The 19,045-nt window shown below is 50.5% G+C and overlaps 1 protein-coding gene across 1 annotated transcript; it reads right to left on the minus strand.

Annotated features, from left to right (window-relative positions):
- Positions 1 to 1,665: 1,665 nt before the first annotated feature.
- On the minus strand, positions 1,666 to 14,039 carry ENO1 (enolase 1). Its single transcript, XM_062507384.1, has 12 exons — positions 13,979 to 14,039; positions 10,617 to 10,710; positions 9,247 to 9,342; positions 6,933 to 6,991; positions 6,234 to 6,303; positions 5,914 to 6,047; positions 5,544 to 5,766; positions 3,892 to 4,089; positions 3,458 to 3,659; positions 2,982 to 3,090; positions 2,519 to 2,577; positions 1,666 to 2,081 (listed from the first exon to the last, which is right to left on the minus strand). Exons 2-12 carry the CDS (start codon positions 10,699 to 10,701, stop codon positions 2,012 to 2,014), a joined length of 1,305 nt encoding a protein of 434 aa, XP_062363368.1. The 5' UTR covers positions 10,702 to 10,710; positions 13,979 to 14,039; the 3' UTR covers positions 1,666 to 2,011.
- Positions 14,040 to 19,045: the final 5,006 nt, after the last annotated feature.

Raw genomic sequence — 19,045 nt, forward strand, 5'->3', positions numbered from 1 at the left:
CTGCAGCCTCATTAGGGAGAGCCTGAATCCGCTGCAGCTGGAAGCCCCTTGCTGATCTGGCCCAAATACTCTCTGAGATTTAACTTGAAAGCTTTGTGGAAGGGGTTTGATGGGACAGGTGAGCACAGCATCTGACACGGCAGGATTGATTCACGGTGCAGGGAGGAGCACACGGTTCAGTGGCAGCTGACTCCAGCTCGGGGCTGTACAGCCCAAGCAATGTTCCAACCCTGCCAGTTCCTGGTTATTTTAAGGCACACACACCTGATAATTGACCTGTAACTGTTCTCTCCACCCGGCTCTGACAAGGTGTGAACGATAATGAATTCGTGCCCGGCTCCATTTCCAGCACAAGTGGAAGGGGCTTTTGTGAGAGCTGGGACTGAGCTATTCCTGTGAACAGAGCAGGATTCCAGCATTCCAGCCTGGCTTTGCCCCACACAAGCACAGCAGCCCAGCTGCCAGGCCCTGCTCATGTCACTCATTTCATCACAGCCTCGCTGCCCTTCGGGCTTTATGGTCGATTTATGGCAACCAGTGACCTGATTTTCCAGCTCCTTTTGCTTTCTGATGCTTATTAAAAGGAAAGCACCAGGTACACGTAGAGGCCCAGGTAAGGGGGTAGAGCATTTGGACTTCACTTACTGAATTGCCAGGTGAGGAACAGCCCTACGTGTGCTCCTGAACAGAGATCTGCTAAAAAGCTTCCTAAACCATTCTGCAGATAGTAGAAGCTGCCTCTTTGAGAAGAAAAATCCCTTGATAGGATTTGTGTGTAATTAGCTGGTTTATTCATTTAACAGCTCTAATTCAGAGATCAGCTAAGTGTGAAAAGTGCAGTGGGCTTCAAATCTGCCGTGGAGTGCAACCAGCTCAGAGCAAGGCCTGGAGAAAGGACGAATGTGGGAGAAAGGGGGCCCTGGCCCCGTGCTGAGCTGGGGCTGGTAAACTCGGTATTTATAGCAAAGCCCTTCTTAAGAGCAGCCTAACAAAGGAGATAAATCTCCTACAGAAACACAGGTGCCCAGGGAAGGTCGTTTCCTTGTTATTGCCGCACTAGCAGTAAGAATATTCTTTAAGGTAGCTGATGACCCGTGCCCTAAAGCAGCGCCGGCTGTAACATCCCCAGCGTGATGATTTAAAATGTTAAAAGAAACAAAATCGATTTACGGTTGTGCGGTGCAAGGCCTGGAGCGCCCACGGGGGGGCAGCGCTGGGCACAGCCCAGGACCCGAGCACCGGCAAGTCATTAACAGAATGGGAAATTAGGAAATTGGAAATTAGGAAATTAACGTTCTCACAACTCTGCCACCACGGGCAAAACGCCATCAGCAGCAACAACTGCCTTAGACATCCTCTCGCTCAGCTGGGTAATGACTTGTTTTTTCCTGTCTGGGAATGGACTGAGGTCACAACTCTGCTCTCTGTGAGAGTGCAGACACAGTAACAGAACCATTGAAGGGACAGAGACACCAAAAAACTCTTGTCAAACCCCAGGAAAAAGGGCAAGATGAACCTTAAGGTCCCTTCCAATCCAAACCATTCCATGACTCCATGATGCAAAAGTGGCAATTCCTGCTCCCCAGACTGCTCCAAATAACTGCCAAGTAACACACATCGAGTTGTTTGATGCTTTTATTTATCACATGTAAAAACACTACTGTCTCTAGCTGCAGGTACCTCTTGCTGCACTGCAAATCACACAGCTCCAAACGTTGAAGATCAGACAGGCAGAGAAGGGAACTAAAGTGTTTATGCCCAGAATCACAATGTCATGACCCCTGAGGGTGTTAAATACACAGAACACCCCCAAGGGGCTCTTCTACAGAAGCAGCAGAGCATTACAATTAACAGACCAGAGCTGGTGAGAACACTGGGTGAAGGGATCATCTATGGGATAAGAGGACCTGCAGACTGGTCTCCTTCAGCTGCCCTTATCTTTCTAGTACAGGTAATTGTGATCTAAGTCAATGTCTAGTGCTGAACCAGAACATGGGGGACTCTTCCACACTTAGTTGACACGAGGGTTCCTGAAGTTCCTCCCAGCAAAGCGAGCCTTGCTGCCGAGCTCCTCCTCAATTCTGAAGGACAGAGAGCACTGGGTGTCAGCAGCCAGCACAGAACCCCTGCACTAGCACAGCCATGGGCCTCACACTCAACACCTGGCCCTGAAACACCTGATCCATGGGGCCCTGGAGGTCCTACAGTGACAAGGCAGCTCCCACCAAGGCCCTGCACAGTGGAGCAGCGCCCCACACCTGACACAACCCAAATGTTTGAGATGCTTGCCAAAGCAATTGCACAGAGGGACAAGGTCTCAGTCCAGCACCGCAGGATGCTTGGTGGGATCTGTTCTGGACCTCACCCACTCAGCTCCTCCTCAGCCTACAGCCACCTGCACCCACAAGCACCTCTGCCAGGGCCTGTCCTGCAGCTGCAGGTGTTTCTGAGGGCAAAGCCCAAGCTGTGCCCCCAAAGCAGCAGCAGAATTAATGCCCTTTCCCAGTCCCAGGCTCACCTCAGCAGCTGGTTGTACTTGGCCAGACGCTCGGATCGGCACGGGGCACCGGTTTTGATCTGAGAGGGAAATCACAAAGTTAGTGAAGAACTCTTAAGTGCCAACACAGAACTTGTTCAGACTAATAAGCATCACCAAAAGCTTGGACATCAGGCTCAGTATCTACACATGCAAATACAACAGGTCTTGGCAGCAACAGAGGTTGTTCATTTGCTATCAGCTGCAGGACCAGGAAACTCCAGTACAGCCACTGGAGCTGGGACCTTTGACATTGCTGGTTAAAGGTGAGTTTGCACAAGATAAAGTCTCTCCTTGTCACAGTCCATTAACAAACCAGTTCCTTGCAAACAGACACAGCAAATCTGCACCCCTGGAGGCAGTGCAGTGCACCACAGCTTCAGCTTCACCATCAAATTATCCCATCAAGCAAAGAGCCAAACTGCAGCAAGCTGCAGTTACCAACCTGGCCAGTGCAGAGACCCACTACCAGGTCAGCAATGAAGGTGTCTTCTGTCTCTCCAGAGCGGTGGCTCACCATCACACCCCAGCCATTGGACTGGGCCAGCTTGCAGCTGCAAGACACCAAGAGAAGCAGCTCACACCATGCCCCTGTGCCCAGCAGCCTTTGCTCCAGTGACACTGCCAAGGGGCAGCACAGAACTGCCCATTGGTATAGGCCAGGATCACAGCACAAGCTGATCAGGAGCTACTGCCACAGACACTCGGACCCTGGGAAGTTGTTCAGGGCACCCGTGTGACGTCAGGACCACGAAGGTACAGGTTTATTTGTCAATGTTCTCTACCAGTTAATAACATTAGTTAATAATTGCTCTCCCTTGACAGATACCCCATCAGATTTCTCTTCCCCCAGATATGCTCCATGTGTTCATCTCCCCCAGTTAAAACCAGCCCCACCCTGGCCCAGAGGGCAGAACTTACGCCTGCAGGGACTCTGTCACAGAGCCAATCTGGTTGACCTTGAGGAGGAGGCAGTTGCAGGCCTTCTCCTCCACAGCCTTGGCAATTCTCTTTGGGTTGGTCACAGTCAGATCATCACCAACCACCTGGATGTTGACACTACCAGTGAACTTCTTCCAGGCACCCCAATCATCCTGGTCAAAGGGGTCTTCAATGGACACCACTGCAGAGGGACACAGCAGCTTCAGGACAATGCCAGCACAAAGGTCTTGTCTGGATGAGCGGTACCAAAGCGCTGCAGACAGGTGCCACCCCCTTCCCAGAACATTCCTGAGATCCCGAGAAAGGCAGGAGCTCTGATATCTCCTGTAAGAGGGGCTGGACACCAACTCCCTCCTTCAGCAAAAAACCCCAAGTCACCACTACTGCTGCACTGCTCACTGTGAGCAACTTACCTGGGTAGTTCTTGACAAAGCCCTTGTACAGGTCAGCCAGCTGGTCAGGAGAGATGTATCTGCTGGGATCATCAGGGGATTTGAAGTCCAGGTCGTACTTCCCATCTCGGTAGAACTCTGAGGCAGCCACGTCCATGCCAATGACCACCTTGTCAGTGTAGCCAGCCTTGGCAATGGCAGTCTTCAGCAGCTCCAGAGCTGCAACACACACAGGTGTCCTGAGGGCCTGCCAGGCACCCAACCCCAAAGCTTTTCATTCCCCAACAGCTCCACCCTCCCTTGGAAACAAATCTCCCTTACCCCTTCTGAAAGCCCAAAGGAAAAGGTTCTTAAATCCTCCCACTTCTGAACTGACTGGAACAAGATATTACTTTAATACTGCTTTTAGCTTGTAATACCCTTGAGACACCATTACGAGATTCCTAATCTCTTCAAGCAGGACTACATGTCAGCCTGGAAAGCTTAATACTAGATGATACCACATCCTCTTTCAACTTTATGCATGTGGGCAGGAAGCAGTGCCTGCACTCTAATCCCTTTTAGCTCCAGAGCAGGTGTTGACCATGGAAGTGCTGAGCATCCACACCCCGACAGCAAGGAGACAGAGCCTGCCTCTGCACAGGAGGCCCCTCTTGAAAATTACCTGCCCAAGAGGGGAACAGAACCACTCAGTTCAAGTCTCAGGATACTGCCCACTGTGCTACTGTTTGGCAGAATCCCAGCCACCCAAGCTGCAGGGGTCAGCTGGGATCAGCCAGGCTGTTTGCAGCAGGAAGCTTACATCAAGTGTTTTCTTCTGTGGTTGGGTTGGCTTTTTGTTTGGGCTTTTTTTTTTTTGTGTGTGTGGGTTTGGTTGTGTTCTGTAAGATGCTAATGTAGCACAAGCTGCAAAAGCAGGTGCTGCCAGCAACAAAAATTCCTTGGAATGTGACTGTCATTCAAGGTCATCTTCACTGATGTCTGCAAAGCTGCCTGTGACACTGGGACTCAGGAGTGACACGGCTGCTGCTGTCTCAGTATCTTCAATAAAGGCAGTGCAGTTCACCAGTCCCCTCCACAGTAACACAACCAACAGCGGGAAGGTAAAAAGCAACTGAGCTGAGCTCGTGCTCTACTGCCTTGTTAGCAGCTCCATTTCTGGAGAGGCAGAGAAAGCTCCTCTGGTACCGTTTTTTGTAGGAACAGATATTTTGCTTCCCACAGACAAACTGCCTCTCCCACAGGCTCCTGAACAGAACTGTTTGGCCATGGAAGCAGCAACTGCCTCAGCTTCCCAGGCAAGCCCTGGTGCCTTCCCACACACAACCAGTCAGAACACAGACTGTTTTCCCTCTCTGCCTGCAGAAAAACAATTCCACTGATCTCTGACTGTTGGCTTCTGGAACACCTGCAGTGCACAGATGTTCCCACATCACTTTTCAACTGGAAGGGCACAAGATTCCCTTAAGCTGCTACAGGAATGAGGCACTGAAGTAAAAACCATCCTGTCAAACTGCATAAGATGATGTCCAAGGGAATACCTGACCACATCAATAGAGCACATTTGAACACCTTTGATCCTATTGATCCTGCTTGTCACTGGTATCAGGCAGGCTATCAGTTCATTCCCCAGCTATCAGTTTCATCTCCTCCTACACTTGGCTCATTCTTACCTTCTTTGTTTTCCAGGATGTTGGGGGCAAAGCCACCCTCATCCCCCACATTGGTTGCATCCTTGCCATACTTCTCCTTGATGACGTTCTTGAGGTTGTGGTAGACTTCTGCCCCGACACGCATGGCATCCTTGAAGCTGTCTGCCCCCACAGGCAGGATCATGAACTCCTGCATGGCCAGCTTGTTGCCAGCATGGGAGCCCCCGTTGATCACGTTGAAAGCCTTGTAGGAACCAGGAAAAGCCAGGTTGGAAGGTGGTAACAGCCCTTACATTCACACTCCTCATTCTCTAGAGCCTGATCCAAGAGCACCAGGCTAAAGTCAAACCAAGGTCTGACCAAGGTCAGCCTGCCCCACCCAGGGACTTACAGGAACTGGGAGAATGACTTCTGGATTTCCAGCAAGGTCAGCGATGTGTCGGTACAGGGGAACTCCCTTCTCAGCAGCACCAGCTTTGCACACGGCCAGAGACACACCCAAGATGGCATTAGCACCAAATTTGGCTGAAATAGGAAGAAATTGTTTAGAGAAGTGTCTTTATAAAAAGACACTCAGCAATACCAGCCCATTGTTTGAATTGTGGCAGTGCACAGCACAAGGCCCTGCACTGGCTGCTGCTTCTGGTAAATAGAATCCTACTGACCCATCTTCATCTTTTCAGCCCTCGGTGCAACACAAAGCCCACTCACATTTGTTCTCTGTCCCATCCATTTCCAGCATCAGCTTGTCAATCTTTTCTTGCTCAACAACATTCACATTCTGCAGAGAGAATCAACCAAAACATTGTTTAACACCAAGCACAGACCCACAAAGCCTCACCTACCCACCAGGGCACTGACACCAACTCTTGTTCAAGGGCAGCTACCCGGAGCTGACCAGAGCAGTTCCTGTCATCACACAGCAGCAGCTTCTGGGCACTTGCAGCAGCCCAAGGCTGACAGCTGAGCTGGATGTGCCATCCCTTCACCCATTATCACCTAGCTCAGCACCAGCCTTTGTAGGCAGGGCTTAGTGCCCACGAAGCACAAAGGAATCTCATTCAAGCAGACTTTTCTAGATCCCCTCAGATTCCCCTTCCAAATTACCCTGCTTGGATAAAACCCAGCCCCTCCTCACCACTCAGACACTCCTTGAAGTATAAATCAGTTTGTATCCCAGCTGCACCCTGCAGCTCCCAGGGGCTCAGGTGTTCCTGCACACTACAACACCTGGCTGCTGGAGAATGTTTCATTACATGTTAGGTATGCATTCATTAAGTAAATTAAGTAAAACCACTACTGAAGTCAGTTTGTTGACATGCACTCCAACACACAGACTGACACCACCAGAGGATTGTTTGGACACTGCCTGGCTGTGGGAGATGTTAAGAGAAGACAGATTGCTCCTACCTTGCTAATCAGTGCAGGTGCAATCGTTTTATTGACGTGCTCAACAGCTTTTGAAACACCTGGAAGGAACAAGCAAATCGGACACTAGTCAACACACAGGTTATGCAGGGATTAGTAGGGGATCTCAGGAACATCCAGGAAAACCACCTCATGCTGCCCCAGCCCTAGTCCAAGCCGAGCTCATAGCCCGGTCTGAGCACAGAGAGGCCCCTGGCTGGACTGGGAGGTGCATGAAGGGTGCACTGGCTAGAAATTGCCCAGGAATGCCAGGTTAGTCTGCCAGGCCATGCACTGGAGAGACTCATCCGAGTGCCAGGGCTGCACTGGGAGCACATCCATTACCTGTGTGCACAGTGCTGTGGCCAGGAACTCGTTAACATATTTAACAGCTCTGGAGACACCTGACAGAAGCGAAACGGACACCAGAGTCAAGGCACAGGTGAAGACTCCCAGGCAACCCCAGAGGAATGCAAGAGAGGACAGAGGCAGCAGCAATCTGGCACTGAGCAGGGGACTAGAGACAAAAGGCTCAAAGTGTACAGGAAGCTGTGCAAGGCTCTCTTTGGGCTTTCCACCCAGGTCTCTGTGACTCTGCCATCACCACTGCAGGCCCAAACCTCAAGGGCCTGAACAACAGCATTAAGAGAAGGTTTTAGGATGGGCTCCCCTATCAACTCTCAGAATCCAGGAGCAAGGGAAGGAAAAAGATTTCCCCAGAAGTTGCACACACAACAAAATTCAGGCACTTCATTACCTGGTATTTTGTAACACTGCTACAGTATCACCTCATTTACTGTGCAGTGTTTAAAGACTTCCAAAAACCTAAGCTTCAGAATGATGAACGCTGACTGCATCCTAAGCCACATTAACTGCTTTTTCAAATGGTCCAAGTCTGCAGACCCCTATTACAAAAGGCCTACCAGCTATGTGCAACTCATCCCATTTGATTATTTTTTCATAACTCCTGTTATTTCCCAGCTGACAAACCCCTTCAGCTGCAGCCTGTTAACTACAGTCTAATTAAATGCCATTAAGAACTGCCCATAGGATCAGACTTAACAGGTCTAAGCATACACACATTTAGCACAGTGAGGTAAATACAGATTCTTTGGAAGAAAAAGTGCCCTGGGTAAACAGCATAAGAGCCTCAGGTTTTTGGGACATTCAGTCAGCCAGGCATTTATTCTCTGTTAAGGTATTAACAACGATGAATCTAAGACAAGGCTCCCCAAGTTCAATTCAGCAGCTATTCACTTTAATTACTCTTTGTTAACAGGCAAAAAGTATTTCAGCTTCTTTTCACCTGACTGGCAGGAAAGTTTGAAAATAATTCTCTTCTAGCCAAAAGTCAAGATGATTGCTCACACTTCAAAGGCATCACCAATGCTTTTAGAGCAGCGAGTTAAGAAGGAGTACTGACTGTCCAAGCTCCCAGAGTAATCACAAGTACTACTGGGATGTTTATTAGGTAATGACATCTTGTTTGCAGCTATTCATTCTCACCCATACTTGTTCCCAAGCCAGCCTGGTGACTGCTGGGTTTAGCTTCTTTTCAGAACACATAACCAAGTCCCCAGACAAGTAAAATATTAATACCACTAACACAAACCTAAGTATCCTGGCTACCTGTAATGGAAGACTAAAAGCCAGAGCAGCTGCAGCTGTTGTGGGGAATGAAATAGAGGCACCTTCCAGGACTACCAGTGCACAGCTGCACATTCACAGTGGACAGGAGCTGGCATAAAAGTTGAGGTTCAGGATTTAACAGGCTGGGATCTAAGCAGTCTACAGTGTCAGAGCTGACAGATTTAAGGGTTCTGGGAAAACAGAGTCTATGAAAAGACCTTGTGACTAAGTGCAGGATGACCAAGGCTTTTGGAGCTGGCAGCTGAGATGCCCTTACACCACTGGTAAAGCACTCTGCCACACACCAACACTCAGTGCAGGAGGAGCAGGGTGACAAAGTACACCTGGACACACTGTACTGGTGACACAGGTGACACTCATGTGGCTGGGTGTGCCCAGCTCCACACACCCACCTGTGCAGGTGCTCTGCCCTGCAGAACCAGGCAGCTGCACTGCTGGAGGCAGTCACCCTCCAGGTCATGCCCAGGAAAACAAGCCAGCCACCCTTGCTGTGCCTGCCCCAGCTCACAGCCCACGCCCGGCAGGCAGTGCTGTCACTCCCTGTCTGTCCCCTCTGCCCCTGCTCAGCTGCCAGGCTTGTGCAGAACACAGACAGCAGGTCAGGAGCCCAGCACATGCAGAGGCAGTCCTGCCCCAGGGCACTGTGGGGGCCCAGGCCCAGGCTTACCTTTGCCCATGTAGCGCGTCTTGTCATTGTCACGGAGCTCCAGAGCCTCATAGATTCCAGTTGAGGCACCGCTGGGAACAGCAGCTCTGAACAGACCTGTTCACAACAGGAAAAGAACACCTTGCCACAACAAACCCACGAAACATCCTCCAGCCAGACACCACCCCAGCCTGCCACCCGCTTCCAGCCCTGGAGCTGGGAGAGGAAATCTCTAAACCACACCTGTGCTCACATACACAGTGATCCTAAAAGAGCTTTCTGCTCATTTACAGCACCACCCATTTATCAGCATCTCCCCCACACTGATCAACAGCAAACTGACAACTCCTCTTCCACTGTGCATTCCAAGAGTTAAGGAAGGCATCCATTCCCCTTCCAAAAAGGGAGCTTCATTCACTGGAGCTGCTTTTGAGCCCAGGCAAGGCAAGCTCTTCAATTCTTCTAGGATACAGCTCAAAAGGGACAATTAGGAGACCTATTCTGTTAATAGGAGTTCTGAGCTCAAGCCACCCAGACAGCCCATTCCTTCAGCCAAGGACTTGGAGCAAATCTGCACATTGGAACCTGCTCTGCTTGGGGTTCAAGATGCCAACTTCAGCCTCCAGCCTTTCCCTTATCCCACTAAATCAAAGAGCTTAGTGGGGGCAGTCTCATTAAATGACTGCATTAATCTTTTGAGGCAGAAAGATCAGCTCTTTAGTCAGTGTATTACAGCCATTGTGTTTGCTCATTCCACCAAATCACATTGGTATGAGTTTGCACAATGCTTTTGTCAGATCCTATCAGATATAGGATGAACAGCCTAACAAACGAAGGGAAAGTCCCACAATAATTAAAAATATAAGATGCTACATGTGAAAGCCCAATTAGACAAGTTCTTTAGTCATGCCCGAGTACTTAGGCAGAGAAGAAACCTTTACCCAAAATTCAACTGTGCAGCAGAAGACTGTGTCATTACAGAAAGCCACTGCAGACAAATTAAAACTTCAAGTGTCCTCCTACAGAGTGTGGGGAGCACTGACAACAAGGGCCACTAGCAGCTGCTAGAGGACAGGAACAAAGGCCTTGACTCAGAAGTTGTAGGTGTTATCCCAGTTTATGCTGAGGCAAGGAAAGGAGGCCAGGTTTGGAACAGCTCTCACACAGTTTAGGCTGTAAGAAGCAGCACCCTTGAAAAAACCTGCACTGACCACGCCAGGAACTCGAGCTCAGCAAATCGTCCAACAGAATGAGGCAGAGGCTTCTCCTGCAAGTCTCACAGCAAGTTCCATCAAGTTTTACGTGTGGAGGAAGAAGTCAGCTAGAACAAGGCAGGCTGTAAGTTCTGTCAGATCTAAGCCAGGGATGAGCACCTGCAGCTAAGGACTCACCTTTGTTGGTGTAGAGGTCTACCTCAACAGTGGGATTCCCACGGGAGTCAAAGATTTCACGGGCGTGGATCTTGGTAATAGACATCTTTAGTACCTGAAAAGAAGAGCTTAGAATTACTCACTGAATGGTTTGGGGGAGAAAGGACCATAAGGCTCAACACACCCCATGCCCTGCCATGGGCAGTGACACCTTCCACAAGACCAGGAGCCTCATCCAGTCTGGCCTGGAACATTCTCAGGGATGGGGCAGCCACAGCTTCTCTGGGCAAGCTCTTCCAGTGTCCCATGACTTTTATTATTAAAAAAAAAAATTAAAAATCACTTCCTTATGTGCAAGGGACCTCTTCTGATGTTCCAAATCTAAAGGAATATCACCTCACCATGTCAGAGCAGCAGAGAGATCTCAAAACAGCAACCCTCTGCTCTCAGTTAAGAGTTCTTTTTGATAAGAGACCAGAGTGCTCTCTTAGTATGCACAGCAGCTGCTCAGAGCCAAACGGAACCAGTGACGAAAGAGAAGCAGTCACAGCTCTCATTAAAAGCTTGCACTAATAGATAGTTACACTGTGCTGAGCATTTACAGGAAGGTTTTCCTGTTCTCATCTTAAAAGGAATAAAAATCCCCCTAATATTTTGAATATTTTATTTTTTTTCCCCTTCTCACAAATATCCACTTCAGAAAACTGCAGTAAGGGAATTCTTATGTAAGCCCAGCTACATTTTAAAAATCAAGTCATACACATGTCTGTAAGCCATTGACTGGCACTGAACCCAGCCCATCTGCACAGAAGAAAGCTCAGCCTCAGAAGCAGAACTATCTGGAAGCTGTTTTTTTGGCAAGCCAATGTGGGTGGCAACCCTGTTTACAGAAATGGTCGTGAATCCTTCCACAGTTACTGCAAAGTTAAAGAAACATGACCTTAGAGATAAATGCTGCTGCTGGTTCAGTCTGTGAGGGGATAGTTGCACACACTCCTTCCTCCCCCACAGCAAACTCTGCCCTCCCCAGGTCAAAAGCACAGGCAGCCTCTGCTGTCCCCCCTTGGCTTCCAAGTGTCCCTTCCAGCTGTCATGCCCCTGCACGTTGTCTAAGATTTCAGTCAGACCCCCACACTGACACATGATATGACTAAAATATGAAACAACTTCTTCAAGCTGACCTTCATGATGCCACTGCTTAGCTTCAATCAGTGAACACAGGCTAGAAATAAATCCCTGCAACTCTCTGCTTATCAGTCCCACCCACACCAACACTTGGCTCTCTGCAGATGCACTGAGCAATGGCTAACAGGGAGAATGCCCACTCATCCAAAAAGGGTTTTCAGAGTTTATTAGGATGGCACCTGCTAAACCTTACTTTCATTTTCAGAACCCTGGCTTTGACACAAAACTTGAGTGGTCTCATTCTTTGAAAGCACAGCCAGTTTCCAGGAGCTCTGTGTGCTGGCTGCTAACCTTTATCAAGGAAGCACTTGAGGAATAGACACACTGCAAGAGCTTCCAATGGCAGTGTCTGCCAGATCAGACAGTGCTTGAGCATCCCTGACAAAGGACCACAAGCCCTTCCCTTTTCTGTAGAAAGGGGCATTTCACAGCACTGCATCACCCCAAAAATTCTTGATGCTCCTTTTTTCCTCCTGTTGCAAACTGCTCACTCCTGTGTTCAAGAAACATATTTCCCTTTGAGCTATAGGCAAAAACTGCTGTACAGCTCCTGTATTCTGCCTCGATCAAGTCAGTCAACTCATCTAGAGCACAAGGGTCAGCCCGTGCCCAGGTTTAACCATGGAAATGCTGACTGAAGGCAGGAGAGGTCCCAGCAGGGATCTGCTCAGACCTTTGTCCTCTGCCAAACACGCAAAGGCCACAGTGGTATTTAACGAGCACACTGCCTTAAACCTTTTTTTGCAGCATAATCTGCTGACAAGGTCACTGTCTCCCTTCAGGGGGAAGCCTCACACTCCAGCTTGCCCAGGAGCCTTGGGGTACCTACTCCAAGAGTAAGTTACAACCCCCTGCCAGCTTGGAGGACCTTCTTCACTACCAGCTCAAGTCTAAGAAATCACCACTTATTCCTCATCTGACCCCAGGGAATGCAGTATTCCCAAATGGAGATTAACTCCAGTTGAAAGTTATTTCCAAAGATTTTTTCTTTTTATAGTCAAGCCTACCACCAAAACCTGTATTGTGAGGTCTTTTGCAGCCACACTCCTCTAAAATCAATACAGGGTTAAGGCTGAGCACTGCAAGCATCTGAATGGAGATTTAAAAAGCAACAGTAAAGTCTAGCCATAGAAAGAACTGCCCCAGTGAGTGTCTTATTACAGGCCTGCCACATTTATCAGGGGAAGCCTCTCCTGACACTTAAAAGGTCCTTATGACCTTAACTCTTATACCACCAGTGCTCTGAAAAAAGCTGAGACCTTTGAGTGCACTCAATCAGACACCAGCATATTAATTCCCCTGCCAAAGTACCCCTAGAAACTGAACAAATGTGCATATTCCAACCTTGCTCCTTTGCACTCCACAGGGTATTAATTCACCTCTACAACATGATCCAACGGGTTCTAAAGGATGCCTGGCAGGGAGCAAATCACAAACACGTTAAACCACTTTCTCTCGCCTCATTTAAGAAGATGGAGGCCTGAAACTGCGTTGGCCCAAGCCCGTGGGTTTGGATGACAAATTTCACTACTTCCTGGCAGGCTCAGAGCGCCACGGCCCTACCCTGTGACTCAGCAGGCGAGTAACGGAGCGGGAGGGAGCGCAGGATCCTCTCGGCAGCCCCGCATGAGGCAAGCAGGGTAACAGGCAGCTCTTTATCCACTCCTGCACGTCCACCTGCTTCTCCCCACCAGCGCTGCCTTGGGACACCTAGCACTAAATTACCCTCTAAGAGACCCCAGACACAGACAGAGTGCCAGCAAATGTTAAATATTTGAGATGGGAAGCTGAAGGACATCCACTAAAGAGGGGAAGGTCCAAATCACCACACGCAATCCGAGAGCGACTGTTAATGATTAAAAGAAAAAAAAAGGTTAAACTCTGCTTTTGAGGATGCCATGACCCATCATACACCCGATTCTGCCCCCGCCTTGACCCACCACACCCCCCGGGTTTTAATCCCCACCCCCACACACTGGCGGGGTTCAGGGCGCCTCGGGCCCTCCCTTCCCCGCCGGTGCTGTGGGAATACACAGTGGCCTGCACCCTCCCCCCCCCGGGGACCACCGAGCCTCGGCCCGGCCCTCTGCCGCTGGGACGGCCGGGGCTCCGCGGCTGCTCCCCGGAGAAGGGAACCCGAGGCCTCTCGGCCCGCGGGGGTCGGAGCGAGAGCCGCTGCGCCGGCCGCGCTCACTCACCGGTGTGCCGGCAGCCCCGCTCCGCAGCCGCACCGCTGACGCCGCCCCGGCTCTGACTGAGACCCCGCGGCTCGGCGCCCGCCCGCCTATAGCCGCCCTCGCGCACAGGGCCCGCCCCCCGACAGCGCCCATTGGTCAGCGCCGTCCCCCGGCGCGCTCCGATTGGCTGCGGCCGCCTCGCGCCAGCGGCGGGCTCGCGTGCGTGCGCTACGTGCGGCCGGGCCGCGGCCTCGTGGAAAATCCCCGCGCCAGGGGGCGGGGCCGGCGCGGCCCACGCGGGCGGGGGGGAGCGGGCGGGACCATGCGGAGCGGAGCGCGGGGAGAGCCGGGAGGGACGGGCCCGCATGGCCTGGCTCGGCAGGGACGGCGGACAGGAGCCGGTTCCAAAACCCTGCCGTGGGCAGCCACACCTCCCACCGTACCAGCTTGCTCCAAGCCCCCTCCATCCTCGCCTTGCATGCTTTCAGAGTTATCCTCCATCCAAAATCGCCTGGACACCCTGTGCCAGAGCCTAACCACCCTCACGGGCAATTTCTTCCTAATTTCGAATCGAAACCTGTCAGTTCGAACCCATTCCCCTTTATCCTGTCACTACATGTCCTTGTAGGCAGTCTCTCCCCATGTCTAAGTTCCCTTGAGGCACTGGAAGGCCACAATGAGGCTGCCCCAAAGCTTCCTCCAGGCAGAACAATCCCAATTCCCTCAGCCTTTCCTCACACTTGTGTCCATCCGAACGTTGTGCCCAGTTCTGGGCTCTTCAGTACAAGAGAGACAAAGCGCTCCTGGAGGGGATCCAGTGCAGGCCACAGAGTCGGGGTCTGGAGCATCTCCCTGCTGAGGAGAGCTGGGCCTGGACAGACCCGAGGAGACCGAGAGGGTTTGGGAATAACGAGTAAACCTGGGAGGAGGAAGGCTGGAACGGATGCGTGTGTTTGTAATAGTTCCAGGGAAAAGTTAATTACAAACAATAAAAATTCACGGTGATTTTGAAGTGAAATAACCATCACACTTCCTGTGGGGGAGAAGGAGCGCTGACGTGATGGGCTGTGACACCTCACACCAGTGTGCCAGCAGGAACACAAACCTTTCCGAGTGTTCTGCCCGGACGCGCACCTGGGAGAGAGGAAGGTGTCCCTGCCCGTGGCAGGGGTGGGACGGGTTGAGCTTTAAGCTCCCACCAACCCAAACCATTCCGTGTTCTATCTGTGAGGATGTGGCAGTGCCCAGTTCACCCTGACTGCACCAACAAAGCCCTTTTATTGCTCACAGACCAGTGAAGTCTGTGCTCCTCCAGCCCTGCCTCGCCCTGCCAGCCCGTGCCTGATGTACCTTCTGGGCACATTTTTCTTTCCTTCCTGAGAACATACCCTCGGGGCAAGCTTAAAGTCTAATAAAGAGCAGAGGAAATCAGCAGGATTGAGCTTCCTCAGGCATTCCACAGCACCCTCAGACCCTGTGTGACCCCAGCAGGGAGAAGCCCTGTGCCAGCCAGGCTGGTTTGTGACGGTGCCCTGTGTCCCACCTGTGTAGGGTTTGTGTCTGAGGTTTGTGCTTTCCCTGCACATCCCTGTGCCTGCACAGCCATGAATCAAGTCAGAATGCTGCTGGGTTCTACCCAGCTGGGATACGGCACCACCGGGCAGCAAAAGCCCTTGGAATTCCACTGTCACAGGTAGGTAATTCTTTGAAGTGCCAGCCCCCCCCTTATAGCTGCATCCTTGGCTGGCTTATCCTGCAGCCTTAACCTTCCTGGTGTGAGGGCACGAGAGGGGAACATTCCCCCCTGTAAAAACACATTCCAGATGCTGGAAATCATAAAGCTGGGTTTTTATGCTGGTTAACTGCTGGATTAGAGATGCTTCACTATCTTTGCACTTTGTAAAAGTGCCTTTATTGCCATGCAGGAAAATCACACAGAGGTGTCAAATCTTATAATGAGCTAAAGAAAATGGAGCACAAGAAAGCCTGAGGCTGAGGGAAATTAAACGTTGTAGTAGCAGAGCAAAGGCTGATGCTGAAGTACAGCAGGGTGCTCTTTGGGGACAAAAGGTATTCTGAAAGGTCATAATTAGCCTGGTGGGGGGCAGAAGTGGGATTTAAAGCAAATCCCCTGTCTGGAGCACTGAGCTCTTGCCCTGTTCCCATTCAACCAAACCGAAGCTGTGGGGGGGAGCTGGCTGTGGGAGCCCAGCCTAAACCCCTCCTTGTGAGAAGGAGTTTAGGACTTGTCCCCTGCCTCGATCTCCTTCCCTTGTGGGCACGCAGGCGGCACAAAGCAGATTTCCTGGGCTGTTGTGTGAGCAGTCAGCCAAGTGCTGAGAGCCTGCATTCCCCATCCCAGGCCAGGCAGGACCCCTGGCCACTGTGCCAGGAGCCGTGCTAGCCCTGTGTCCCCGAGGAGGCACAGCTGGGGACACTGGGGCTGCAGGCAGCAGTGGTCAGGCATCCATGAGCACAAGCCTGGCACTGTTCAGGTGTTGGTGTAATTTTTTCCTGGATCAGCAGATTTAAACTTGCACTCTGCCATTCATGTTAAAATTAAACTCAGAGCTGATATTAAAAGTGCTGATGCTCAGTCGTGTATCCTGCCTGATTTTTCTTTTTGTCTTGCTTTAAAGAGCATCCCCAAGGCTATAGGATTTCTAGGAAGCATGAGTTTCTTTGGGAATCCAAGCTTGCTACCGATTTATCAAATACTCAGTACACTCTTAAAATATTTCATGGTATGGCTAATGGGGTAGGCACTGGGGACAGAGAGTCTGGGGACACATAAAGCCAGTGTTCCAATTCAGCAGCCCACGCAGGAACACAAACACAGCAGAGGAACTGCTGACGGAGCAGATGGAGAAAAACCCCGGCACAGACCTGGCTCACAGGCATCCACCAGCCAGAAATGGAGAACGACTCTCGGGAGCAAAACCCCTCCACTGCAAGGCCTTGCATTCCTTGTGCTTTACAGGTAAAATTTGGAGTGTGATAAACGTAAATTTTTTGATGGCTTGCAACACGCTGACAAGCAGAGGAGCCAACCAGGCCAGCCTTTCCCTGCCTTGTTTAGAGCAGGGCAGGAGCCCTCTGAGCTTTGCAGAGTGTGAAATCACTGCTTCAGGCAGCCGAGGGTGCCAAGGCAAGAGCAGAACCACCACAGATCAGGACTTGTTTGTGATGCATTCAAGTTCTAATAACCACTAGCAGTGCAGGGCGTGAGCTTTCAGAGCACCTTGAAAGCACTTCCTGCATGCTCAGGGACTTCTCTTTCCCCCCAGTGCTTCCCAGAACACCTGAAGATGTGTCTGGGTGGCTGCGTGAGCACCTCCCTCACCCGACACTTGAGCAAGTGCCAGCCTGTTTGTGTTCTGAGCAGGTTCCTTTGGGAGGGCAGCTCTGCATCTCAGGGAGCCAGGCTTTGCACCTCACTTCAGCCCAGGTGGGATCTCCAGGGGGAAGCCACTGGATGGGGATGTGAGTGCTCTGTCACTCAGATTTCTGCTCTTCATCGACCCTGCAGATCCTGGTGTTTCATTGGAAAGGTAATGGCAGATTCTGACTAATGTTCTCTTTGGGTATCTATTCAATGGTGGAATGACTGTTTAAGATGTTTTCTTCCAGGCATTCAGGACCTCCTCTGACTTTACATCCTTCTCCCTTGCTTTTCATCCCATTTTCTGCCATGCCTTTGTCTCACTGCTTCACCCTGCAGTGAGGCACCTTTAGGCACATGAATAGTGAAATGGCTGGAGGTGACAGACCTCATGGCTTTCTTAATGCTCTTAACTTCCAGCACTTCCAGCTTTCTTAATGCTCTTAACTTCCAGTCTTTGTTATCCTGTCTTCTCCTGGGGCTTTAGGGAAGGGCTGGTAAGTCCATACTGGTGAGAGTGGGCACAGGTCTGTGTGCAGCTGTGAACATGGACTGTTGGCTCCATCATCAGCCCCTCTGAGTGGGCTGTGTGAGACACTCAGGTACCAGGCAGGATATTCTTCACTGTAAAGGCTAACCCACATTTACAGCTACCACATCCATTTTCAGGGCACAGGGAATGGTTATTTGGATGGGAACCAGTGCACGAATCAGGCTGGTGATATCAAAGGGTACATTTCCCAGGAGCTGATGATATGTTGATTTGCAGGGATACTGAAAACTTCTGAACTAGCTGGATATTAATTGCCAGGACTTGTGGATCCAAAGGCCACAGCTGCTTGTTGCAACCATGCTGAAACCATGAAGTAATCCTCTCTCTCTAGGGGCCAGAGTGCAAGTCCTGCACTGCCTCTCACAGGGTGTCTGAGCAGGGCCTTGCCCCTCTCTTTGAAATATATTCCACTATAAAGGGGAAAGCAAGCTAGGAATTGATTAGCCATTAAGAAATTGTATTTGGTGTTTAAGACTGGGGTTTTTCTGAATGCTAACCTGAAAAAATAAAAAAGAGTAGTCCAATAACAAGTCATTTGTTTCCTTAATGAGTGCAAAATACTTATGTAAAGCACAAGAGTTATCAAGCAGGATTCTCTTGCCACAGAACAGGTACAGCACAGACAGTAGGATTTAAATTTCCTTCATGTTGTCTTCCTGCCTTAAAAATCAACCTCATTCTCATGGGAAACACTTTCAGCTCCTATCATCACTTTTAGCTCCTCAGACTGCAGTGGTGATGAGCCGCTGGGAGAGGAGGGACTGTGGGCACTTTGCTCCTTCTGAAGTTCCCTGCAATGACCTTGACTACAGAAAAAAACATTGCAGAGCTGAGCAAGCAAGCACTGATGTCCTCGGGAAAGCAGGGACTGGTTCCTTGGCCATTGCAGCTGGGTGCATCTGTCCCCAGTTTGGATGTCTGAATGCATCTCATTGAAGTGTGCTTTTACCAGCAAAAGGGACAGGCATGTCTGGATTGGCACCAGAGGTACCCATGTAAAACACAGCATCTCTGTCAAGGCTGGTCTGCCGTGTGGGCTAGAAAGGCAGCTTAAGGTGGCATCTCCTTTTAGTCACATTTCTGTGATTCCACCTCTGCATTGGTTAATCCAAATCCACATCTGTGCTGCCTTCCCTACCTTCCACATCCATCA

The sequence above is a fragment of the Cinclus cinclus genome, chromosome 23 (genome assembly GCF_963662255.1).
Source record: "Cinclus cinclus chromosome 23, bCinCin1.1, whole genome shotgun sequence".
Taxonomy (NCBI): Eukaryota; Metazoa; Chordata; class Aves; order Passeriformes; family Cinclidae; genus Cinclus; species Cinclus cinclus.